Here is a 26,755-nt window from a genome sequence, read left to right on the forward strand (position 1 = left end):
TCTGAGTGCCAGAATGTGACTGGAAAATGATCTATTAAGAGTAATATATAGTGAAAAAAATTAATATTGGCAACTGGAGGACCCTTTAATACAATATCAGTAATATCTAAGAGTTTAAAAAATTTCTGTCAAAAGTGAATAGTGAAAAATGAAAGAGAGAAGAGGACTCACATGTGCTTATACTTAGATCAAACCAAACTAGTCTTATAATTTTATTTATAAAAAATAGAGATAAATACAGTAAAGTACATAATGTGTCACATAATTAGTAAAATAATAATGGAGGACAATTAGTCCAGGAACTCAGATCTGGGAAGATACAAACTAAGGAGAAAAGACTACTCTGAGAGAGTGACAAAGAGAAGTATTGCACTGGTCCTGAAGCCCTGATTTATGGGACAGAAAATGAAATGCCCAGGCAAAGCACACCAGTGGCAGAAAGTAGAGAAGCACTGACACTAAGGGGTAGTGGGGTAGCATATAGAAAGGAATAGCTTTGAAGACTCAAGTGTGAAACACAGGAATATTTTCTTGAATGAGTTGAACAGTCATAACCTGCCTGTAGGCTAACAGCAAAATTCTGCACCAAGAAGTAGTTGATTAAAAGTGAGAAGGAAAGCAGTGTGTGCCAGATGATCACTGAGGTATTACTGTATATCGGCCTAGAAAGGCAACTGTATCCTGGGCTGCTTTCAAAACAGTGTGTCCAGCAGGTAGAGGGAGAGGATCTGGCCCTCGACTCTGCTCTCATGAGACCCCACCTACAATCATGTCTGAGGTCTCCATATCAGAAGGGGCATGGGCCTGTTGGAGCAAGTCCATTAAGAGGATTAAAGGTATGGAACACCTCTCTTATGAGGAAAAGCTGGGAGAATTGGAATTGCTCAGTCTGAGGAAGATAAGGCTTTGGGGTGACCCATTTGTGGCCATCCAGTGCCTGAAGGGAACCTACAAGGAAGATGAAGAGAAACATTTTACAGGAGTTTGTAGTGACAGAACAAGGGGAAAGAATTAAAACTGACAGTAAATTTAGATTAGATATTAGGAAAATACTTTTTACTGTGAGGATGGTGAGGAGCTGGCACAGATTGCCCAGAAAAGCTGTAGCTGCCCCCTGCCTGGAAGTGTTCAAGGCCAGGTTGGATGGCATTTAAAGCAATCTGGTGTACTGGAAGGTGTCCCTGCCCATGGCAGGGATTATGGAGCTAGATAATATTTAAGGTCCCTTCCAAACTGTAAATCTTCTATGAGTGTGATCAGAAGTTTTGCATGATAAAACTGCTGGATGAGAATCTTGTGAAATCTGTGCAGCTTTTCACCATCCAACCCTGACAAAGTGTTTTCATGAAGGATAGAATCAATGTGTCATCAATACAGAGAAGGACAATGAAATTGGTGCATAAACTGCAAAGACTTTGCACAAGGACAAGCTTTCACATATGTGAGCATACATTTAAGTATGTAGGATTACTGTGAGGAGCAAGGTAAATTGATCTAGGCAGATTCTGTTTTCATGGAGTTAACCTGTTTTTGCTGTCCAGAGCTTAGCATCTCTGCAGAGTACTTGTGTTGTGCAGTGGCTCAATTAACCCTGAGAAATGGAGCCTGTACTACTGCTTTCCATAAATTCATGATAGTACAAACCCCAGGAAGGAAGAAATCCTGTGTAACCTGAGAGACTTACAAGAGAAATAAAAACAGATATAAACTGACCATGAAAAACTGCCGGCTGGAAATAGGAGCAGATCTCAGCTAGTAGAGGAGTGATTTTCAGACACAGCCTACCACTTGGAAACAGCAGTACAAAAATGCTCTTCATACAGGAACACAAAATTTTGTAAATCATCTCATGTTATTCATTTATAGTTTGGTGTTGATGACTTTGATAGAATATCTTGGTAATAATTTCCTTGAAGTAATTGCTAGATAATTGTCTTAAATTTTTAAAATAATTGCAATGTCCTTTGATTAACTGAGTAAATAACTGTCAGATGGGCACCCTGTCAAAGAGCTTTTTGCTCTTATACAGAAGTGCATTTATTTATTTTTTTGTTTTGTTTTTTCACTTTGTCAAGGGGAACCTTTTGAATGATGCGCTATCACCATAATTTTCAGTGTGGTATGGAAACATCACAGTAAAATTAATAAAAGTATCAGCTGGCTACTTGAGCAATTAAATCATTTCGGGTCAAGACTGATCACCTTGACAAGCATGAAGAAGAAGCATTATAATATCATCTCAGCATAGAACTAAATGTCAGTATACAAAGATTGAAAATGACTATTTAAGCTGTGAGTTCTCTGTTAAAAGAGCTCTTCACAATTGGTGTTATAATGAGCATATATTTTAAAGATCCAAGTGGGAGCAGCTTGTTCTAAGAGATGGCACATATTTTTGTTATTAAAGTAATAGGTTCCTTGTTACAAAAGGTTGCACCCTACAGTTAATAACTAAGTGAGGCACAGAAGACATAAGGCAATTAGTCTAAGGAGCACTTTATCTGGAAGGCACATTTGCTGGTTTGTGGTGTTTTTTGTTATAAAACAACTCTCATTTGTATCTTCTGACCAAGATGCAAGGTAACAAGTCTATGAAAATTTTGTAATTTACCTTTCTTTTTTGTTTTGTTTTGGTGTTTTTTTGGCTTTTTTTTTTGTTTGTTTATTTTTGTTTTTTTTTTTCCTAAAATACTCTAAGGCCACTAAGTACAGTGAACTCCTAGCTGAGGGTTTATTACAGTCTTGTTCCGTTAAGAAAAGTCAGTTTCTATCAAAGATACGCATTTTTTAGCACATAGTTGGACTCTTTGCATTGTTTTCATTGGTAAACTGTTCATATAGTGATATACTCCTCTTTTTAATATACAAAACCTTTATTTTTCTTGAAGTACATGGAGTGTTAGGAATTACCATTTTGTGGTTATAAATGCGTAATGCTTTCAGTCTAAAAGGTGTTAAAAACATATTTCCAGGACTCCCATCAATTTCTTTTGTGTTTGCATACCTATTTGTCTCTGTCTCTAGCCTAGCAGTCTGTCCTCGACATATACAGAAGCCTTCAGAGAGCAAAAAGTTGTAAAGTCTTCCACCCAGATGCTTGTTGTCAATAGAAGCATTTGGTCAAGTTTTAGACAAATTACTAGTGGTGGAGTTTGAGAGAGCTGCTGCTGTGGGGTTGTTTCCACAAACACTTCTTATTTATCTCTCATGGATGTGTTTAACCCACTCTAGATGATGGGATTTCTTTCAGCAGTGTCAGAATTTGGCAAAGGCCAGTCTTTATTATGCTGTGTGTTAACCTCTTAATAACTGAATGATTATGTGGCCTTGATTAGATGCCAGTTCCCAGCAGAAGCTGATAAATACCACATCAAATACTTAAAGTGCATTTTTGTCGTTTTAGATATGGAAGTGCATTTCATAATTGTTTTTAGTCTACTTGTTCTCCAGCTTGTCATTGTTATTCTTCCATTTCATGGTGAGGTAACATTATCCTGTCTTTATAAGGGTACTTTTATGATAAAGAGACTGTGTATGGGTTACCCAGGACTGTATGAGTATTTTGTTGCAAGTACAGTGTCCAGGTGTTTCCCAAATCACTTAATTTACTTTAACTTTCTTACCTATACTATTTGCTGATTTTATGTACATAAAATCAGTTTTCACAGCCCATTAATGTCTTTTACTAACAAGTCAATGGTCTGCTGGTCAAAAAAGTAGTAATTTTGCCAGGAAAGAAAAAATTATCAGCACAGTGCATGAGTAGAACCTTTCTTTATGTGAACACATTAAGTCTTTTATGAATTTTGCATATAGAGCCGTTTCTTCTGTAAAGAAATTTACAGAAGACAGAGATTAAGGTTTCTGACTTGTGTTTTAATTTAAAGTGCTATGTTGAAGTTAGCTAGCTGCATTCATTGCAGTCAGAGTTGCTGTTGTTGCTGTTCTGGTTTAGGGCAAATTTGGGATGAAACCTCTGAATGGGATCCCTCTAGGAAACAGATTCAAGCAGTCAGTCCCTCCCCCAATTTTTTGGGGAAAAAATTCGCTTGGAGAGAAGTGGAATAAAAACCTGTTTATTTAACAGGCAAAGCACAAAAATGAACAATATCAAACAGCAAAGCCTCTCACCATTCTGACAAGATGACAAATTCAGAAGAGTCCCTTCCCTGGGTCACAGCCCAGCTCACTCAGGCTGTTCGCAGTCTCTCCAGATCTGGGAAATGCTGCAGCCCATTCCAGGCCCAGTGTGTCACAGCTGCCAGCTCCTGCTGCTCTTCTTGGTTTGCAGTCCAGAGCAGGTTCAAACAATTCCAAGGAAAAGGAAAAAAATAAAAACCACAGTCCAGGGAACTTCTCTGCCTTAGCTACTCAAAAACTAACTAAAAGCAAAGGAGAGCTCGCTCCTGCTGTCCACTGCAGACAACTCGGTCTGTGTGGACGATTTGGGGGAGCAAGAGCAGTCTCTGATAACAAACTCTGCACCTCTTCTCTCCCCCTTCACTCCTGGAACCAGTAATAAAGGTGTAGAACTCAATATTCAATACCTACAGAACCGACTGTGGATATACAAGCATCATAAAGTCACCCCAAGACAGTTGCTTAGACAGTGCATTAGCTACTTATCCAGACAACATACAGTCCTCTGAGATTTGGTATAGTTTGAGAACAAAACCCAAATTGTAACTGCCTTGTGAATGTGAAATTTTGGTATGGTATTAGACAAAGGAATAGTTGCTTCCCCCCTTTTGTCCAGTGTTGCTATCTTAGGGGCTGAGGTATTATATTCCTACATGTCTAGCAGCCTGAAGACAGTAAATGCCTCTTGAGTTTGTTTATTTACTTGATAAAATATCTGGATTTACTCAAATCAGAAGATAACATCTCTTTTGGTTTTATACAGGAAAATCTCCACCCGCAGTTACATAACCTATGTCTAATTTGGCATGGGAGCAATTTTAAACAATAAATATTAAGTCTCTCTCTAGTCTCCTCAGTGTGCAGTGTGAACAATTTCACACCACTCAAGGAGTTACACATGCACCACCTGACCAGGGAACCTTCACAGAGGGCAGCTCCAGGTGGGCCATGGGTGCCTCTCCTGACCCCTTGCCCACACACACCCTCCCTCTCAGGTGTGCTTTCTCATTCTTCAAGCTTGACCCTTGGTTTCCCATAGCAGAGTGTCAGACTTTTAAAAATAAATAATTTAAGAGTGGTACAGTACCTGCTAGCTGGCAGAGCATGTGAAATTAAAAGGCCCTAGACTTAGGATAAACATTACCTAACAATAACAAGAACATCAGTGCAGTATCAATATTCTTTTCCATTCCACCCAAAAATATATCTAGGACCACATCTTGTCAAGTAAGGCTTCAGCAAATACAACTGCTCATGCTAAGCAAGTACAGCAAAGCAAGTAACATACTAAATCTGAGTAATATAACTCAATTTTAGTCATTCTACTTTTAAAACTTCTTTATTAAAGAATATTCTGAGTTGGAAGGGACTCAGAGGGATCATTGAGTCCAACTCTTAAGTGAATACAGAGATTGCATCCACAACCTTGACATTATTAGCACTATGTTCTACCCAGCTGATCTAATCTCAGATCATGCTAAACAACTAACATCTCTCAACAAAGGGATACGAGATGGTCTCCAAAAAGTTTTAAGCTGGTTTAGGGGTTGACACTGTTTAAGCATAAATTCTTTTGGGTGAATACTAAAGGTCCAATATATCTTTCCTGAGTCTCTGAAATAGCAATTCAGTGTATATCTTAATTCCAAACTATTTTTTCCTCTTCTTGTTAACATTAAATTAATTTTGTTTAATTCCAATATGCATGTATTCATTTTTTTCCTCGGCAGGTTTCATTTCTGGCCTCTGCTTACATGAGCCAGCATATCTCAGAGGAAAGCTGCTTTGCCCTTGCATCTGTTACTCATTACCTTTACCTCTGCCAGTTCAGCTGGATGCTTATTCAGGTTTGTATCTTAGTCCTTTTTATCACTTCCCCAAAACACCTGTAAAAGTAACTGATAGTTAGACTGTATTCCTATTATATTTTAGTGCATATATATACATACCTGTATATCTATGTATATAGAGAGATATAGAGCACTGAAATACAGTGCTACTAGAAGGCCAAAACTTTAGATGGCTTTTATTAAACCTAGTGACACAACTCCAGGGGTAAGTATACAAACACTATAAAGGCTTTTCCCAATCATTTCCTTTACAACTATGTAGAATGTCCTCGTCTCACTTCATCCTCAGAACAAGAGAAAATAAGAAAAATAATTCTTCTTACTGTTAGAAGTTTTTCTGAATACCTCTTATTTAGTCTTTTGAAACAATCCCTTACAGGTGAAGCATAAATGTAAACTACACTGTAATTTGTTGAGTCAGTGGCATTTTTGTCATTAAACTTGTATAACATGACAAACATACCTTCACAATTTTGCATTAAAATGCAGAATATATGTATTCATTATTATTGCCAGAATTTTTATAGAGTCATAGAATCATTTAGGTTGGAGAAGCCCTCTAGCACCATCAAGTCCAACAGTTAACTCAGTACTGCCAAGCCCACAACTAAACCATGTCCCCCCATCCTTTTCTCTGGCTGAACACCCTCAGCTCCTTCAATCATTCCTCCTCAGACTAATATTCCAGACTACTCACAGCTCTGTTTGCTCATTTGGTATATTATATAACAGTAAATGGTGGAAAAAAACAATTTAACTAATATGGAACACCATGAACAACCAAAATAGTTATGGAAAATTACCTGTTAAAGTTTGTCAAAATAACAAGCTGCGGGGTTGTATGAAGAATACATTATTATGCCCTCATCTAGAAATGTATATTTAGCGCTAGTATTGAGTTAAGTGATTTATTTTTCTGTTATTTTAAAAGGATTTGTCCCCAGCATATTTATTATAGCATACAGCTTTATATATGCATTTCCATATTTTACCATACAAATCCTCCAATATACAGGCTGCCAGACCAAACCAAGAATTGCAAATTAGGCTGCATCCAAATGCAACTTTCTCTCCCAGTAACATTCATGTGATATGTGGCATTTTCCTGGGATATGTCAGGCTCGTATTCATTGATAACCATAGCCTTAGCAATGAGCCATCTACATGTAGATGGCCTCAACAGAGAAATTTGTTTGCTTGGCAAATGATGTTCTTGTAAGCTAACTACTCTAAATTATTTTTTAAACTGTAAATTATATTCTTCACAGTTTTTCATTCACTTTATTCCTAAATTGCTTCAGAGCTCTTCACCATTTGCTAATTTGGATAAAAAAAATAACGTTCTTAAGTTTCTTTTTTACTGGAATGTCTCAGGCTTTGGAAATTCAGGGTTTGATAATATTTCATCATCCCATTCTATGTGTTTCTCATTGCAAAAACATTTTACATTTGAGTTGCAAAAATTACTTATAATGCCAAAAAAAATTGTATGACTGTTAACGGTGGTTTTTTGTCTGTAGTTGAAATCCAATGTTGTTTTTAAGTAGACTTTCGTCAAATCCTAAGAACTTGCATAATATATAGCATTTAGTGGAGCCTCAGGCTTGTGTTAAACATGAAGACTCCTCATGGAAATCTGGCAGGACAAAAGTGCTTCAGAAGGAATCCATCAGACTGCTGAGTAATGAGCTGCCAGGAGTAAAACTCAGAAAGAAGATAATTATTTTTTTTGTCTTCAGCTGAGAATGTTTCCTGAACTTTGAAATACCCAAAAAGGAAAGAAATCATCTGAAATATAGATCAACCTAGTCCTCAGCTATGGCTTGCTCCTTTTGGCTTGGAATAAGTCTTGAATTTATATATCTAATTATGGATAGGAAGCAGTGCTGGGGATATCTCTGTGCATGAATTGGTCCCCATGACAACTCTAGAAGAGCTTGTGGATCCAATTGGAAACCAGACTGATTTGGTTCAAACAGCTACTGTTGTTTGAATGGCAGACTTAAAGGTCTGGGAAATTAATGTTTGTATTTCTCAGCACATGAATACATAAATTGATCTGAAAAGCAGAATTAATAATGTATTTATACTTAAATGGGACTTAAATACTTATGTCTGGAGAAGAACAGAAATACAGGAGCTTGCTATCACCCATACCTGAATCTTTCTCCTACGTTGATTTAATGGCACTATAAATTTCTATAAATTTGTGTCAGACTTGTAAAATGTTTACTGATCTTAAAGTGAGTTTGATGCTTTTCTTTTTATTTTAAGAATAATTTGTGGACTGCTTAACAGCTTCAAAAAAGGAATTATATGAAAGCATACAATTATTATTAAATGACCTCTCCAGGTATTCATAAAAAGAAGAAAGAAGGAAAATTAAGTTTTCTTGCTGAATTGGAAAAGACTTTAAATAATCTTGCACCTGTTTGCCAGCTATCTGCAGAATATCACAGGTGGTGAGGCACTGGGACAGGTTGCTCAGAGAAGTGTGCCTACTTCATCCCTGGAAGTGTTCAAGGGCAGTTTGGAGATGAGACTTAGAACAACTTTTATGTCCTCATTTAGTGATAGTTCTCTCCAATTTACTGTTCCTGCTGAATCCATGCACTGCTCTCTTGCTCCCAGCCTTGCTCCAGCCATGACTACTGGAAAAATTAATCCTGTTCTGCCTGGTACCAGGACACTGGTCCAGTGGCAAATATCCCATGCTGGAAGATATGGAACTAGATGGCCCCTTCTGGCAAAAAAAATTATAAAATTCTGTGATTATCACTAAAGATAAAGGAATGAATAAATACTTTAAAAAACAAATAAATGTTTCCAGTTTTGGGAATGTAATTTCCATTTATTGCCTCATTTTAAAAGAAAAAAACCTTTACTGAAGTTCACGTTGTCTTATCAGAATGTTATGTGAATAAAAAATTATTTTGCATTCTATATCAGAGCAAATCACAACTTGCTCATTTGTTCTTCTACCTGAGAAGGTGGAAAATGGACTGTACATTTTATTCTTCTTTTGAACTGGTAATTGTTACAGGATGACAACAGGAAAGGATTTGCTAAAATTAGCTCCTGTATTATTTAATTAATTACATTTTGAAGCATCAAAAGAGGTTGAAGATAAGAACTAGTAATTATCAAAATACTAAATGTGACTGTGCAGAAAATGTGAATAATCCAATCTCACTCACACCTTTACAGCAGCATTGGTGTTAAGTGTTCGCTGTGATAGATAAGGTATCTAAATATTGCTAACCAAACAGAGATCAAGAACATGAGGTATGATTTCATAGAAAGCCACTTCAGTTGGATGACTGAAAAGAAGGTTCACCACATTGTCAGAATTAGGAGAACCAACAGTCCCTGAGTGTAATGGCACATATAGTTAAAGGATTTTGCTCTCTGGAAGTGCTTGCAGTGAGGCACAGCCTAGCCAGGAGTATAATGCAATGTGTGTTTATTGACATAAAGTGACAAACAGAATTTTGAATGATTTTCAATCCCACAAAAAAAGAACAACCAAATCTTTCCACAAGCTGTGGATTTTTGTCCAAATACCATTTCCATCTGTTTAATATTTTCTTGTTATGCATGTCCAGCAATGGAATTGATAGTTTTTCCGTGTTCTTTCAACCTACACAGGATAGTTGCAATTACACTCTGGGATTTACCTGATCTTTTAAGGAAAAGAAACTTTTCCTTTGTTCATTTAGCAGCAATAACCAAATGAAAACCAAAAATAGACATAATTTTTGTACAATTAACACAATTATATACACTGGACATAGCTATGAAATCTCATTCTCTAGAAAAGCATTTAAAACACTTACTAACCTTTGTGAACAAGTTGTTGCATGAAATGTGCTTTATTATCAATGAGACAAAGTATTGCATAATCATGCTATATAAATCACATTTAAAATTGCAAAAATTATAGTTAACTATTGAGACCTATATAAGGAATCAAGAAACAACTAATTAAGTACTTGAATGTGAAGAGTAGGTGTTCCTGAATAAATAAGTAGACAAGCCCTTGGCTGAGGGAGATGTGCAAAATAAAATAAAATAAAATAAAATAAAATAAAATAAAATAAAATAATCACATTGCATTGTCACAGTATATGAACTTTTACTTATCCTTATCATAGATGGCTGAAAATGAAGCATGCAAATCAACATTATTAGATTAAATACTTGTGTAGACCGTGGAGAGAGATGATTATGGCTTAGGATTAATGAGTGCCTGAAGGTGCCTGTCTCTGTTGACTGACAAGACACTCTTAAAGGCACAAGCTCGAGTTAGATATCTTATATGCAGAAAAAGACAATTAATCCCTTATTCACCCCAAATAAAAGACCAAAAATAATAATATAGTAGGTGGTATAACAATTTTGAAGTGGAGAAAGTCAAGAAAAGTTTTTTAAAAAGTATTTTTATTATCAACAGCTGAGGTGTTTATTAGACAGTGGTGTGTCGATATGCATTAAAAAAATGCTTACACATGAGCGTTTCTACTGTGGACATCTCGAAGAAAACTCAAAAATCTAAGCAATACCATGAGCATTCTGTTTTACTTGGAGGGTTTCCTTACTCATACTACCAGTTCTTTAATGAGATTTCACGTATTCCACTATTTTGATTAATATATGGTTTTAAACCAAATGATGCTATTTGATGGTGAGTTGATCATAAGAAAACAGACTGTTTTAGAGATGCCTGTGAATTTATGTCCATTTATCTGCAGTTTTTTTCTCAAACTCTTATGCTATATTACACGAAATCATAGAACTGTTGAAGATCTAGTGTCATCTCAGGACTGTCTAGTGCAACACTCTGCCTCAAACAGCTGAGGCAGGTTGCCCAGGCCCATGGTCAGTTTGGTTTAGGTTCTCTAAGGGCACATACTCCACAATCTTCTGGGCATCTTGGCCCAGTGTTTGACCACCCCCACAGCAAGGAAGCTTTTTCTTGTATGCAGATGGAGCTTCTTGTATATTAATTTGGGCCCGTTACCTCTTGCCCCATCACTAGGCATCACTGAGGAGAGTCTGTCTCCCTCTTCATTACTGCCTCCTATCAAATGTTTATACATGTGGGTATGATCCCAGTGAGCATCCTATTTCCACAGCTCTCCCAGCCTCCCCTCATGGAAGAAGTTTTCCTTCCCTCAGTCATCTTCATGAACCATTGCTGGGCTTGCTCCATGTCAGTCTTGTACTGCTGAGGCCAGCACAGAACCATAGAAGGAGCTTAGTGTGTTTCCTACAAGATACATACAGCTGAACAGTAACATAAAAATATTAAATATAGATCAGATTTAGAAATATGCTATGCAAGTCTTCTATGTGAAGGTATGAATATCTAGAGAAAAAAGTGACTTTTGTGCCAAAAAGGTATTTCTACATGGCAAAAATAGTGTTCTCTACTAAAGGGGGTGTCTCTTTCTCTATGTTAGTCTATTTTGAAATAGTTATATAAATAAGCATATTGCTTTTATGTCTTTTCATTACTTAAGGAAAAGAAGTGAGGACAAAGTATTTTCATTAAATAGTGTTTATATACATACACATGTACTGGAGTGGAAATTTGCTGCATTATGACCTGAGTGATTTGATTTTGGCACAGTTTATCACCAGCAAGTCTACTGATTGCTTTTGTGGATTATTCTTCAGGCTGTTAATTTCTGGTATGTCCTTGTGATGAATGATGAGCACACGGAGAGACGCTATCTGCTTTACTTCCTTTTGAGCTGGGGGCTTCCAGCTTTTGTCGTTATCCTTCTTCTAATTATCCTGAGAGGAATTTACCATCACAGCACAGCACAGATTTATGGCCTTGTCTACGGTGATCTGTAAGTGTTTCCTTAAAAATGCATGAACTACCTTGAAAAGCATTTCTGTTTTGGTGTGTACATAATTTTCCTCCGTGTAGAGAAGGGAGGTATGTCCACAGACAAGTGAAGAAATGGTCAGGGGACTCCTCATTTGGTGGAGACAAGGCAAGTGTGTCACCCATATGCAGCACAGCACTGTCTGTGCAGTTGGGCTTTGCTCCAGTTTCTCTTTCTGGCAGAGCTGGCTCAAGCATGTCTGCTTAGTGACTGAATTATTTATTTTTTTCTGAGAATGTGCAATTCCAGGCTAAAGAACAGAAATGGCTTCTGCTGCAGATTGAGGGAAAGAACATGGTTTTCTTCAATTTAATTTCTGTGATAAAAAACCTCAACACCAAATCAATCCTTAATCTTCTCTTCTCTTGTGTTATTAAATATATGCTTTGCTAAGAATTATGACTACATTATCTTGTCAAATATTTTTCCTGAATTATTTTTCTTGTAATAATGAATTTGTTATATTCCAAATTGCTCCAAATTTGAGAATTGCTGTATTGTTGACAATTATCACAGCCCTTTCAAAGCCATATATACAGACAGAAAACGGTCTTAATTAAAACAGTGTATCTTCATAGAAGCAGATGCATTAAGTGGAGATATATAGTATATAAATATTTTTGCTGTTTCCTACCTTTTTTTTAACTCCTTTTCTGGCAAACTTAATCTGTGATGATAGCCCTTCTAGGATATGAGGATAATATACTTACTGATTTTGTATCATAATTCCATGCTTCATGTGCAGTAAAGACTAAACACATATCTTCTTTTTAAAACAAATGAATGTACAAATTATTTTTAAGAAAACATCATATGAGGTTGCTTTCAGGGTGGACTCATAGTAGGAGAATATTCATCTGTCTTTAATAGAAGAGGAAGATACAGTGTGCATCATTCCATTATAAGAGAACAAAATTCAGTGTTGTGGGTTTTTGTCACTCAAGGAGAATTCCTATGACAAGTAGATACCTGAATTTCATGCCAATGTTTAAGTATATGCAACATACACACACACATACACACACGCATGGCTCTATAAATATTATTTGTATATAAATATCTGTGTGTGAATCTGTACTGTGCATGGTAAGCAGGGATACCTGATTTTGATGTAAACGAGTTACATTTGGTACCAGAAGTTCTGTGACCACCAGCTCAACTCAGAAGTATAACTGAGGTCCACAACAGCAGACCACTGCTGATGTTCATGTTATATCAAGGAGTGCTCCATGCCATACACAGCAATGTTTTTTCACAGAATGTGTCTTTTTCTTTATGGTAAAATGCTTCTTTGTGCATAATAAACACAAGGAATATGTACAACATAATTAAGTTCTTCTACTGCATCCAAACTGTGTGTTGATGGTATCATTATCTAGTGAAACACAGTTTTCTAATTATTTTCTTTCGATGTTCATGTCTCATTCTTTGAAAAACATGGAAAAGCCTTACATTCTGATAAAATTATTAAGTAGAGGAAAATTACTCAGTCCAACCCATTGCCCAAATTAAATATAAAACTTTTCCAGCGTTCTATTACAGTAAAAAAATGCCAGAAATCATCCCAAGCTTAGTGAATGTGCAGCTTATTCCATCTCAGTCAGTGAGAACACTGACTGTAAGAGATATCTGCAAGAATTATAGCATAATATAGCATAAATAAATGCTAATTCCTGATTTGAATGGTGCTATAAGACTTGTTCTTATTTATACAAGAGGGCTTTGAAAGACAGAATGTAGAAAAGGGGACAGATTGAACTACAGCACTTGGTTTGTTTTCTCCAAACCGGAATGCACTAGTGGAAAAAGTGACAAGGATATTTCCAAATCCAAACTCATTACATAGTGATTCAGAATCAGCCTCAGAAGCTGTTTGAGAACAATAGTGTGCTGGTAAGAAATCCTCACATGTGAGAGCTGGAAGACTTCTTAAAGTAATAAAAGCAGTGAGGCCTGTTATTCTTACTTTCTTCTAAGCAATTACTCTGGGCAATCCATATTTGCATTACTGTGGTGTCTGACCAACTGTTTTGTTCTTAACCAATATGCCATGGGCACAATTAATAGTCAACAAATAGTCAATAGTATAGCTATGTTTAGAGAAGTTCATTTTGTGCTTGCACTGACCAAAACATGGGTTCACTTGTGTTGGTTTTTGTGTTTCAAAGAAGTATTAGGATAGAGTTTCCCTCCAGATATGACAAATTATACACAAAAATACCTGTATTTTATACTGTGACTCCCATGTCACAGTAGTAAACCAGTAGTAAACTGTTGATAACTTTACTAATTAGCAGTATTTATTTATAGTATGAACAGTTTTTTTTCTCTTTGGAAGGATGTGAGTTTTTTTTTTCTTTTTTAATAGTGGACAATTTGTCTGTAATAATGCCACCAAGAAGGTTTTTTTTTTTTAAAGGTTGGAGTTCAGTGATAACTGAAAGACCTAACTGACACAGAAAGGCTCTTTCACACTTCTCTTTGCTGATTCTCCCATTGCTCAGCTGCAAAGGTTGAAGTCTCTTCGAATAAGACTAGAAAAGATGCTGATTCTGGACAATTTTAGAGTAGTACAGGGTATCTTGCAACATCTTTTAGAGTTCTGGGCAATCACTTGGGTACAAGTCCAGTGAGTGTAGTATAATTAACCTTTAAACTCGTGTTTGTGAACAAAAGTTGATACTTGTTATTAAATACATATGGCTTCTGATCTCAGAAACAGATGAGTTAGGGCAAATCTTGCAAAAGGGTGTGGTTTACCAACTTCCAACAGCTTTGAAATTTCAGGGCTACAAGAGAAATTAGAAAGATATTTTACTGTCAAAGATTTCTGTGTTAGTTCTTTTACTTGCATCTTTTTTCTGTAAGTGTTAGAGAGTGACAAGTGACCAGAAGAAACTGGAGAGAGCATTTTATGTAATTATTCAGATTTATCTTTCTCCTCATCTTTCCATTGTGCTATACATCTCTTCGTCAATATCTACAGTTTGAATTTGCCCCCTTATGTTTTTCACTGTAGTAGGTGAACTGTCTTTATACTTTAAGAGATCTGTTACAAAACACCACTCTCTTTAACTTTTGGCTATGATAAAACTTTTCAGAGCCATAACTGAAAAATTTTCTTCATTTAATTAAAAAAAAATCTGATTTTCTGAATTTCTTTCTTTCTAAAAGGTGAGCTTGATTTTTTAATCACTTGGGTATTTTAAATCTCTTACCTACAGTATCATGTTTTTATAAGCGCAGGAACTACTCTTGTTTGCTGCTTTAAGCTTTGTGTCTGACTAGACCTCCTTGAAATGAAATTCACATAAGAAGGCCAAAGGGCTTTGTTTATTAGAGTATAAGCTAAAACAGTAAATTTTGAAAATTAGGTATTATTATACTTCACGGAATAAGAATGTAAAGGTTTGTAAACAGGTATCTCCCTGTCTGGTGTATCTTTGCAAATATTGTATTTCAGGCATGATTTTTGTCATGCTGTATCATTCCTTTTCTTTTTTTTAATGCAGGCAATTTTATAATTTTCTCTAGCTCCCAGAAAATAGGAGGTTTTTTGTTCTTGTGTTCTCAGGGATCAGTGTTGGCTAAGTCCTATTTAATTATCTTTATTGATAATCTGGATGAGAGGATTGAGTCTACTGTTAGGAAATTTGTGGATGGCAGCAAGTTGAATGGGAGCGTTGATCTTCTGGAGGGCAGGAAAGCTCTGCAGAGGGACCTGGATAGGCTGGGTTTATTGGCCAACACCAGTGGAATGAGGTTCAACAAGGCCAAGTTCTGGATCCTTCGTTTCTGCTACAACAACCCCATGCAGAGCTACAGGCTGGGGACAGAGTGGCTTGAAAGTGGCTCAGCAAAATGTGCCTGGGGGTGCCTGTCAGCAGGTGGGTGAACAATAGCTGAGCTGTGCCCAGGTGGCCCAGAAGGCCAAGGGCATCGTGCCTGGGTCAGAGCTATGTGGCCAGCAGGACCAGAGCAGTGATCATCCTCCAGAACTGGGCACTGCTGAGGCCACACCTCCAGTGCTGGGTTCAGTTTTGGACCCCTCAATTTAGGAAGAACATTGAGGTGCTTGAGTGTGTCCAGAGAAGGGCAGCAGAGCTGGGGAAGGGTCTGGAGCACAAGTCCTGTGAGGAGTGGCTAAGCCCGGAGAAAAGGAGTCTCAGAGGAAGCCTCCCTGAAACGAGATTGTAGTCAGGTGGAATCAATCTCCCACACAACCAGTGACAGGACAAGAGGACGTAGTCTCAAGCTGCACCAGGGGAATTTTTTCACAGAAAGAGTGACTAGATATTGGAATGGCCTGTCCAGGGGTGCAGTGAAGTCACCTGGAGGTGTTTAAGGCAAAGTTGGGTGTGGCACTCAGTGCCATAGTCTAGGTGAGGTGTTGTTTGGTCATAGGTTGGACTCAATGATCTCAGAGTTCTTTTCCAACCTAATCAATTCTGTGATTCTGTCTAAGGCTTAGCTGTCTTTTACTTGCTCTTTTCCTCTGTTAATCTCTCCAGTTTTTAGAAGTGTTTCTCTTTTAGCAGGATCCTGTATTTGCCCAAGGGAAGAATGAACTCCTTCATTAGGAGAATCCCTGTTACAGATTCATTTTCCTCTTTAAAATCCCATGTGGCAAACTGAGTACAGAAGAAGATATGTGCCATTACAGTACTTTAAATTTCTACAAATATCCATGCACTTGGATTCAGATTCATACTTCCTCATAGCACAGAAAGGATTAAGCTAAACATTCTCAAATATCTTCTTGGTATCATTGTCATGAAATATCTATGACAAATAATGAAGAAGACTTTCCAGTGACATTCCTTTCTAAAAAAACCAAAATACTTCTATGTCCTCTACAGACCAGGTCAAAGCAGAGGGGGTTTTTTGTAGGAAATCACTGGATCTGTGACTATAGAGCCACATCTGTGGGATAGGGAAACAAAGCTAAAGAAAGCTGGAAACTAAGAAATTTTGTGCTTTGATTAAGAGTTACAGCTCTTCTTGTTACTCACACTGCAGTTTTTCAAAATCTCACTCATAGGGATGGCTCAGGGAGCAGATGAGCCTGTCATGGCTTTCAGCCCAACTGGACATGAAACACCAAGCTTCACCTCCTCCTCTCTTCCTCCCCCATCCCAGTTGAATGGGGAGGAGAATCAAAGTGGAACTTGTATATTGAAATAAAAAATGCTTACTAATTGAAAATAAAATAATAATTAAAAATAATAATAATCATAATAATTAGAATAATAACAATTATTTTCTTTTTAAAGCCATGCACAATGCAGTTTGTCTCCACCAGCTGGTTGGTGTCAAACACCCCATCCTGGACCTAGACTGACTGCACTTACCATTTTATTTACTGGCCATGAAGTTCTGTGGTGTGGAAATACCCCTTAGGTCTGTTCAGGTCCCCTGTCCAAGCCATGTTCCCTTCCAGTTAATTTTGCCTACCTTCTCACCTAGGGTAAATATGACTAGCAAAAACCCAAAACATTAGTGACTTATCAACACCATTCTTATTTCAATCCAAAACACAGCACTTGTACCATCTACTGACAAGAAATTAACTGAAAACAGGGAAGAGCCATTGTTAACATTATTGGGAGAAGAAACTACATAAAAAACGTGTTTTGGTTCCAGGGCCTTTGCAGTGAGTCACGAGCTCTTTGTGCTGTGATTTCTTTCTAGTTCAGTGTCTGTCAGTCTGGTGCACTTACCCTTAACCCAGTCAGAAAAATATACTGGGTACTGCTTTGGGTCTCACCCTGTTGTATGACTGTCTCAGTCTGGCATGCATCCCAGGAGCAGATCCCTGGCTTATTTGCTGTTCCCTAAAATGGAGATCTGCTTTCTTTAAACCAAGGACCAGTAACAAGAATATTTCAGCTTGAGCGAACTAATTTCTATCCAAGCATTTGGATTTAGTCTCATGCCTCCTTTTCCATATTACTTCCAAAGTGCTGAATTCAGCCATGAACAACATTTGAACTACCAGACTTTTACAGGCAGGAATAGGTAAGAAAATAGCTAAGAATTGCTACAAAAAGTATTCAGGGATTTTAATTGTACTCGAAGACATAGTAAGAGGAAGAGGTTTGTATGATGAATGCATGAGGAATTCCCATCCTCTAATGCCTGGTTTTATATTCTGCATGGACTTGGAAGTGTCTCCCTGCGTGGCCCTCTCTCCACATCTTCTCTTTCCTATTATCCCAGTTTTATCACGTCCTTTCCCCTCAGTTCACTGGCACATCATCTAGGATTTAAAAGCTTTTGCAAACTGCTTTTGCTAGACCTCAGCACAGAATGATGCTTGACTATCTCTGTGCAAAGCCAAGTGCTTCATGAACCACTCAGCTGATGTTGGGGAGCAAAAAGCCTGCAGTTTTCACAGCTGATTTCTCACCATTTGCTGCTTTGTCCTTTTCTGCATAGTAATTAAATTAAATTAAACCATCCTGAGCTCTGTGCTACTGCAGGATAAATGTTTCTGATGAACCAGAGCTACTTAAGTTATGTTGACACAGCACCACACTACAGGCATTCTTATACATATATATGCATGCACACATATGCATACACATACATATACATATATGCACCCATATTTATATAGGGAAAAACCTACAAAATAGCTTAATAAAGTAAAAAGTTTGACCTTTTTTGTATCCTGTACTTGTGCTTTATTTTCTAAACTTTTCCTGTTTTTTCAAGTAAGCTGCCTGATGTCCTACCAACTGATAAGGATTTTTTAAAAATATCTCACTTCTAGATAGGATTGCTTTAATTACCTTTCACTTATCCCTCATTACCAATATAAGTTTTCAGTGGGAGGGAAATTGTTGGTGACAGTGGCAGAGTATTGAGTGTCTTCCATATCTTGGGAAATATTTCTTGTTAATGATAAGCAAATCTTAACACATTAGTCAGCCATAATCACTGTACTGTGCTTTTAAAGGACTACAATAAAGAAAGGTAAATTATTGCTGCTTTCACTGATGGAATTTTGAAACACAAGTAGAGAAAAATATTTGTTATTATAAAATTTCCAATCATTATGAGATGGTTATTTCTTTTAAATCATGGTATCATGCTGTCATGATAGAGAGTTAAAAAGATAGTTTGTTATGGGTGAAAGTTGCACCCACCTAATGAGGCCTGATTCTTCAAACAGGTTCAGATGAAGGGATTCTTCTGCCCAAAAAAAAAAAAAACTCCAGGTACTTTTCTGAAGCCCCTGTAGTATTATGATAGGAGTATTAAAGAACATCTGCAGGATGAAGGCTTGCATCCCTGTCACTGACAGCTTTTATAAGTTTTGTATTTCCTTTCAAGGTTGTACAAGTAACTAGAAATTTCATCCCTCCTACTTTGTCATTTTTAATCAGTAAGATATGGCCTACTGCCACTAAACCAAATTGTTCTCAGTTTATCTATTTTCCACCAAATTAGAAAAACCTGCATCTGATATGCCAGAATAAATTGAGAAATGCTAAAATAAGCAACAGTGAGATCAGCACCAGCCATTAATTCTGACTACCCCATTAATAATAACAAATTGAGTCCAAATATATACCCTCTTGTATCTGATCTTTCAAAAAAAGAAGGGAAAAAATTAGTAGGATTTTTGTTTGGTTGGATGGGGGATTTTTTGGTTGTTTTTTTCTTTGTAGTTTTAATTTCACTACAGGACTGTTCTACAACAACTCAACTTTGTGCTCAGATTTTAGTTCTATGAAGTAAGATTTAGTGTATTTAGTGCAATGAGTTGTACTTGGGAAGGCAAACTCTTGTCTGCCCAATGCAAAAGCCCCAGTAAATAAAGATGTATCTCACTGACCTGTCTAAGATACATGAGAGTAAAAGGAATTCAGCTTTAGCAGACTGGTTTCTGTTATTAGTATTCCAATTAATTGTCGGTATGGCTGAGAAAAAAACTGTACAACTGAAAAATATATTTTGCAGATATTCTTCTTGCCAAAGAGCGGGACTGTGAACATGAGCTTCATTTATATTTGACAGTTTGCACATGGAAGTGTCTTCTTTTTCAGCTAGATTTGTATTAAATCCTGGATTTAGAGAATGCATAGGAAAAGTAAGATAACAATATTTGCCTTAAAAGACAGTACTAGGGAAACTTTTTTTTTTTTTTTTTTTTTTTTTGCATTGCAGAGACTAACAAGTATGAAGTAGTAAAAAAAAAAAAAAAAGCCACAACAATAGATTGTAGTTTCAATGACTCATACACATGAGGAGGAAGCCTTGGATTTAAACAGGAGCAAGATAATTAACTGGAATCAGACACATAGCTCCTTATATAATTTTAAAATTGCAGTGTTAGCAAGAACCTTGATGCAAGAGATTTCAAGCAGGTTTCTTGAGCTGAGTTTCTTGGACAAACACTGAAGACTCCAAGTCTTCTGGGACTTCTGGAATGAGCTGCCTGGGAACTCCAGAGCTTCCAGTGCCTTAGAAGTCTCAGCTGTAATTATGCAGTGCTTATGCTGGATCCTTTCTTCTCCTCTGGTAACTGTGTTTCCTTAGTATTAATTCTCACAGTAGGAAGAAAAAAAGGAAAAGATGAAGACAAAAGCAAACACAAAGAAGAAGTTTAAAAACTAGGTGTGAAATTGTTCTGAGAAACTTCCAGAGGATCATATAATGAGAAGACTGAAACACAATAAAAACAACAGCAGATGACCTTTTGGGTTCTCATTATAGAAAAGCATTGTTTCTTCATTTTCATTTTTCATTGTTTCATTCATTTTCATTTCCCCTTTTTCCAACTGTTTAGCTCTATAATAACAGCAGCAGGAGAGAGCAACAAGGAAATTGTTTTTTTGCTTTATTATGCAATAAGTCTGGTTTATGGACCAGACTGTTGTTGCATGCACTGACTCAGACTGAATCTTCTGAAGATTCTGTTCTTTGCTGTTCCAAAACAACATCCTTTGTTCATGGAAGACTGGATTTTCCCCAATGTTTTCTCTCATTGGTATTTACTCATGGGTATCTCCATTAATGAGTATGGTGCTACTCATAATAAATTTTGACATGTCAGTAAAGATGATAGGATCAAATTTCTAGCAGTAATTCCCATGGATGTAGATTTGGCATTCAAAAACTTATTGAGACAATCTGTCCAAATGTAAACAAGAATGGGCAAGCCTTGACTTAATTTCTGGAAATTCTAATTCTGCTGTTTCTACATTTCTTAACCAAAACAGTCTAACTGTATTTTCATTACCTTTTTACCCTCCTTCTCCTCTTTCCCTCATTCTTTTTCCTTTCTTTTGCTGCATAGACAAAAGAAAAGGAAACTAAATAATGCCAAAGGGTTGATGCCACATTTTTCACTCTAAAAAAACTGGGAGAACCATTATTATTTTTTCATTTCACTTGAAACTTACATGCAAAATATAAGGAAAATAGTTTTTTTCTTAATGTGGAATTATATATGAAATAAAACATATGGACCTATCTCTGAGTTAATCTGCATGAGACATAAACTAATTTAAATTCATCAAACACAAATACAGATTTCAGTTTTCTTCATAGCAAACAACCTCCACAACAATTGTATGGGCACTAAGAGATTTCTTGGGTTGTTCATTTTCCCATCATCCTGGTGAGGTGGCTGAGGCAGGGTGCAGCACTGAATCAAAACAATCAATCTAACTGTGTTCAGCTTGGGGCAATAGTATTTGATTACAGACATTTCAAAATGTACCTGTACAAGGGTGTGACTTGTTTCACAGCTGCACAGGATTCTTTGGGGCAGCTATTATGAGTCCTCTGAGATTTGCCTAACTTGACCCATGAGCAGATGGTGTTCCAGAGAAAATCCCCATTTCCTTTTGAGGAAAAGTGATTAAACACAAGAAAGAGGAATATCATGTTGGAATTCTTTAGATATAGCTACAGGGAAAGCATTCCCCTTTCATTTTCTGTTTAAATATAATTCCTTAGGTATATGCAATCTTTCTTAAACGTTCTGGTGAAATTTTAGGGCGATATTTTTCCCCTCTGATTTGAGTTCTTACACACTCACTCTTTAAGTAAACAGGGCAAATTGTACCAGAAATTTTTCAACATTTTCACTCCAAAACTTGTACGGTTCTTACCACGGAGGAAGATGTAAAACGTGGGAAACAGCTCGCAGAACATCACGACTACATGTTTATGAAGAACTTGCACGTCATACAGAGAACAAGACTTTTTGTGAAGGCACACAGAAGTGAACTTGTAGCTCCAGCTGGACAGGTGTTGTGGGGCAGAGGCTGTGTTTGCACAGGGGGTGTTTCACATCTCTGCACACACAGCTGCAAGAAGCAGCTTAGCTCCAAGTCTGCAATGTGACTAACAAAGCCCAGCCTTGGAAAACCCCCTTGACAAAGGTCTGGGGCCCGCAGCACTCAGGCTGTAAACAGCCTCTGCACTCTGCAGGCTCACCAGTTGGGTGTTGGAGGCTGGTCATGTGAAAGCAAACTGGTGCTTCCTCCAGAGCACAAACACCCGCAGGTTTCCGCCCTGTGCTGTGTCCTGAACACACAGTACTGAGAGACGTGTCTGCTTTGAAGAGGGGAAAAAAAGGCACTGTGAAAACCCTAGCATAACTCTACACATTGCAAAAACCTCTGATAACATCCAGGGACAGAGGTTCTGTGGCTGCATTTTTGGTAAGAATTGAGACAAGGTTTTAAAAAACCCTGCTAATATCAGGAAGAGGTGTTTGTAGTTCACTTATCAGCAAGAACATTTATTTGCATTAGTATTCTTTGCTTATCAGTAACAGCACCAACATGAGCTTATGGTAGAAGTTCAGTGAACATTGTGTTGTGTAAGTTAACAAAAAACCCCAAAACTCTGAGAAATCTTTTAAAATGCTGGTACATTTTGTGCAGTTTCTAATATCTTTTATCTGACATTTTCTTAGCTTTCCTAAATGTCTTGTCTGGCTGGTAGAAAACCTACTTATTTTTAGCAAATTCACTGTGTAAATTGCAAATAAGATTTTTTTTTAGGACTAGAAGCAACAGGAACTGACATTTAAATAGTTCCAGATACATATAATGCAGAGAGAAGTGTAATATTTGCAATTGTTCTGTCACCTTAAATTTCAGAGTTGCTTTACAAAGTAGGTAATTTCTCAGGACTGAAACCCACTAATATTAGAAAACTTTTTTCTTCATAGAACGAAGTTCCGCTTCAATACCAAGGTTTTTTGAAAACTTCTGTAATCATCATGCACCTCCTAGTTCCAATGCAGTCAGATTTTAGAATCCAATTCCTTGTCTTTTGGACCAAGTTGTCACAGCTGCTTATAATTTTATGGAAAGAGATGAGGAAATTACTTCTCAGAAGAGCATGTACATATATAAATAGCATTTAAAAATCTTAAATTGTCTCATTAGAGATTTCTAGTGTGTAACAAAGACATTTCTAAGATTTTTCCAATTTGAGATTTGAACTGTTTTATATACTGTACTGCAACTTGAATTAGGAAAATCAGACTTACGTTTAAAATTTGATGCAGTCCACGTAATTTGACAAACATAGTTTCAGCATGCTTTTTGTTTGCAAACAGATTTAAAAAAAAAAAAAAAAAGAAAAGGAACTTTAAGGGATTTTCCAAAAAATGTAGGAGAGCCTGGGGCAACCATAATCTGCCAAGTCAGTGAGATGTCAGCTGTGTCGTGCCTCTTTGAAAGCTCCCACATCACTGTTTGATTCAGTCATAAACCAGTGCTGCTTTTACCTCCTTATCAGACCATTATTTGGAGTTACTTATGCAAATATAAATCAGATAGCTCCCTCCATTATTATAAGCTACAGTCTTGTTGCTGAGTATACAAAAGTAAAATCTATTTCCTGACAGGAACCTCTTGCTAAAAGAAACCCTTACATATTGGAAAGTAATCAAAATATAAGCCTAGACCACATTTCAGGCAGCCTCCATTGTTTGAACAGCTTCTCTAGCCTGCCAAGTGTAATTTAGAGCATTGTGATGAAGCTGTAGATTTTGCTGAGCAATGCAAAATCATTCTTCCCTGCTCAGTTCAGTAGAAAAGTTATCCCAGTCGGAGGTTCTAGCTCAGTGGTACTCATACTGAAGCACTGAGTCATGAAAGAGAGCATATTGTGTCTTCCTGAGTCACAATACCACTAAACTTGCCTTTCAGTGTTCAATATACTCAAGATGTCACTTTTTCTTCTAAAAATTACCAAGGTTATTCATCATTTGAAAACTTAGGTTGTTATGAATAATGAGATGTGAGAAATGCAGAATGCATCTGTCCATAAATGCTCAGCTTCAGTACAGCTGCTGTGGCCTTTTGGTCATATATTGGTCAAGGTATCCATAGCCTTCCTTTTAATGCAGTACATTATATTATTATGACTTTTTCTCTATAGTAGTTGGAGTTTTCTGACTGGGAGTGAGCAAGATCTTAGGAGGGGACATGGCCAGGACACTGACCCAAGCTGACCCAAGGAATATTCCATAATATATCCTGTCAGTTCTGATATAAAATCTAAGACAAACACATTTGTTGTTATGATATTTGTCCTATGGAGCAAATGCTGCACATACTCAAGTCCTGCTGCCTGGGAAGTGCCTGGACATCACCTGCTTATGGGAAGTAGACCACAAGTCTTTTCCTTTTTCCTCCACATGCAAACTTGTCCTTCGCTTTATTAAACTGTATTTACCTGACCTATAGGATTTTTTTCCTTTATTTGCTGTCCCACCCTTCCTCCCTGTCTTGTTGAGGAGGGAAGCAATAGAGCAGCTTGGAGAGCACCTGGATCCCGCCAAAGGGAATTCACCAGAAAGCTCCAAGGCCTGGAGTAGGGTTTGAGTAGTGTTGACAGGCTGTAGAGGATAGAAGGAGTCAAATCTTACTTACAGTCATCCATAATGACCTCTTACAACCTCTGCCTTGGCACTGTTTAAAAGTACTGAGTTGGAGTGATGCAAAACAAACATAGGAATTTTGGATGGAAAGAGGATCTGTACTTGATCATAGATCCTTGGATCTATTCTAGTGAGTGTCCCCAACCAAGTCAGATTCTTGTTTTTCGTTTTCACTTCCCTGACACATTGTGCCAACATTGCACCAACGTTTGGGTCCAATATGTTGTTTTAAGCTACACTTTTATGCAAATACATCCATAGAAACAGAGAGACCTGACTAAGTACTTTCTTGGTAGTTGTAATCCCTTTATTGTACATTTTGACCTTACACTAATATTCTCAAAAGCCTTGTATAAATTATTTTACATCACTAAGTTTTCTTAGTGAAAGTTTGCATCTTTCTATAATGCAAATTGGAAATTTTAACCTCTTTAGCCTATGCTTAATAAGTATAAATAACAGAGTGGTTACTTGGTGCTACCATATGCATGATGATATTCCTTAGAGAACATTTGAAAACAAGACTGCTTTCTGAAGTCTTGGGGGGAAAAACAGTAATGTTTTGGATACTTCTGTGGCTACTGTATTGGAATACAATTTGCCCTTCTCAAAAGAAACTAAAAAAAAAAAAAAAATCTTTGCGCATGGGTTCTTTTAAAATTATTGTGTCTTATGCCAATCTTTAGAGAGAGATTGTCTAACCAGTAGCATGATGCAAGACATATTAGCAGTGAAAATAAAGTTTTTGGTAAATGCTATTTTGGGTACTGGTTAAAGTAAATACTGCATGGTTAGACTGGAGCTGTACATGTGGTTTTCATCCTTGGACATTGGAAAGATTTCTATTATGTAGTTTGGATTGTGCAATGTTTTAGTTGATAATGGCTATATATAGCAGAAAAGATATTTAAAAAATCATACTAGACAAATTCTCTGTGTATGTGCATAGCTCATCCATCCTATGCCTGTGCATAGCTTGCAGTTATTGGTTATGAAGAGAAGGAAAGGGAGGAGTAATAGGAGGAAGGGAGGGGAGAAAGGAAAGGAGAAAAGAAAATTAGTAAAATTGAGAAAATATTTGCAGTGGAAAAGATGAAAGCTCAGCTGATCTTCATTCTAGGCTTAATGCAGTGTTGCCTAGGAAGTGTCTGACAAATGTTCACCAGAAAAGAAGCTGAGAACTGAATCTCAGAGGAAAAATTGGAAAAAATGCTTCACGTAAAGAAACAAGAACTGTCTAACATCTTTCATTGTAAAGCATGTGCTTTAAGTATTTTTGGTGTGTTTTTTTTCACCAAGCATTAGTTCCTGGGCTTGAAAGTACTTTTCTAATTTTTGTTTAGTTGGTCCTCTGAGGTGCAACCCTTATAATTTTCAGTCTGCTAAGGTAATCCCTCCTGTGACTACTTTGTTAGCCATCTGTCAATACTGATACAGTTTAAGCTCCTCAGCTTGTGCTTTTCAGCAAGCAAAATACACTACAACATGGAACATTCTAATTTTGCTTTTTGCTTACTTGTAGATTGCCAGTTCCTTGACTATTTGTAGTTTTCCAGTAATTACCCCTTCCCATTAGGAAAAATACCACAAACTAAACAAAAAATAAAACATATCAGAAAGGTATTTTCCCATATGTTCAGAGCAGGAAAAAAATGCATAAGACCTCTGGTGGCCTTCATAGCTCTTGTGTGAATTTTATTCATTCAATTTGTGTTTTTCACAAACCAGACTGTCCTCATTTTGACTGGTGCAGATGCAATTTTCTTCATAGTAGCTGGTATAGAGCGTGTGTTTTATTCAGGATGAAAATAATATTGTTAACAGCCTGCTGATTTAGCTGTTGCTGCATAGTCCTCACCTCATGTCCAGGACTTTTCAGTGTTTCATTCAATGCCAGGGAGGAGCTGCACAAAAAGCTGGGAGAGAGCATGGCCAGGACAGGTAACACA

General features: G+C 37.0%; 1 protein-coding gene across 1 annotated transcript in view; it reads left to right on the forward strand.

Annotated features, from left to right (window-relative positions):
• The window catches only part of ADGRV1 (adhesion G protein-coupled receptor V1), a 267,302-nt gene that overhangs the window by 187,912 nt on the left and 52,635 nt on the right, over window positions 1-26,755 (forward strand). The window contains exons 85-86 of the mRNA XM_056514381.1: window positions 5,871-5,987; window positions 11,670-11,848. Coding sequence (XP_056370356.1) covers window positions 5,871-5,987; window positions 11,670-11,848 — 296 coding nt within the window. The remainder of the gene's footprint in view (window positions 1-5,870; window positions 5,988-11,669; window positions 11,849-26,755) is intronic.

This window comes from Oenanthe melanoleuca, chromosome Z, assembly GCF_029582105.1.
Source record: "Oenanthe melanoleuca isolate GR-GAL-2019-014 chromosome Z, OMel1.0, whole genome shotgun sequence".
NCBI classification, from domain to species: domain Eukaryota; kingdom Metazoa; phylum Chordata; class Aves; order Passeriformes; family Muscicapidae; genus Oenanthe; species Oenanthe melanoleuca.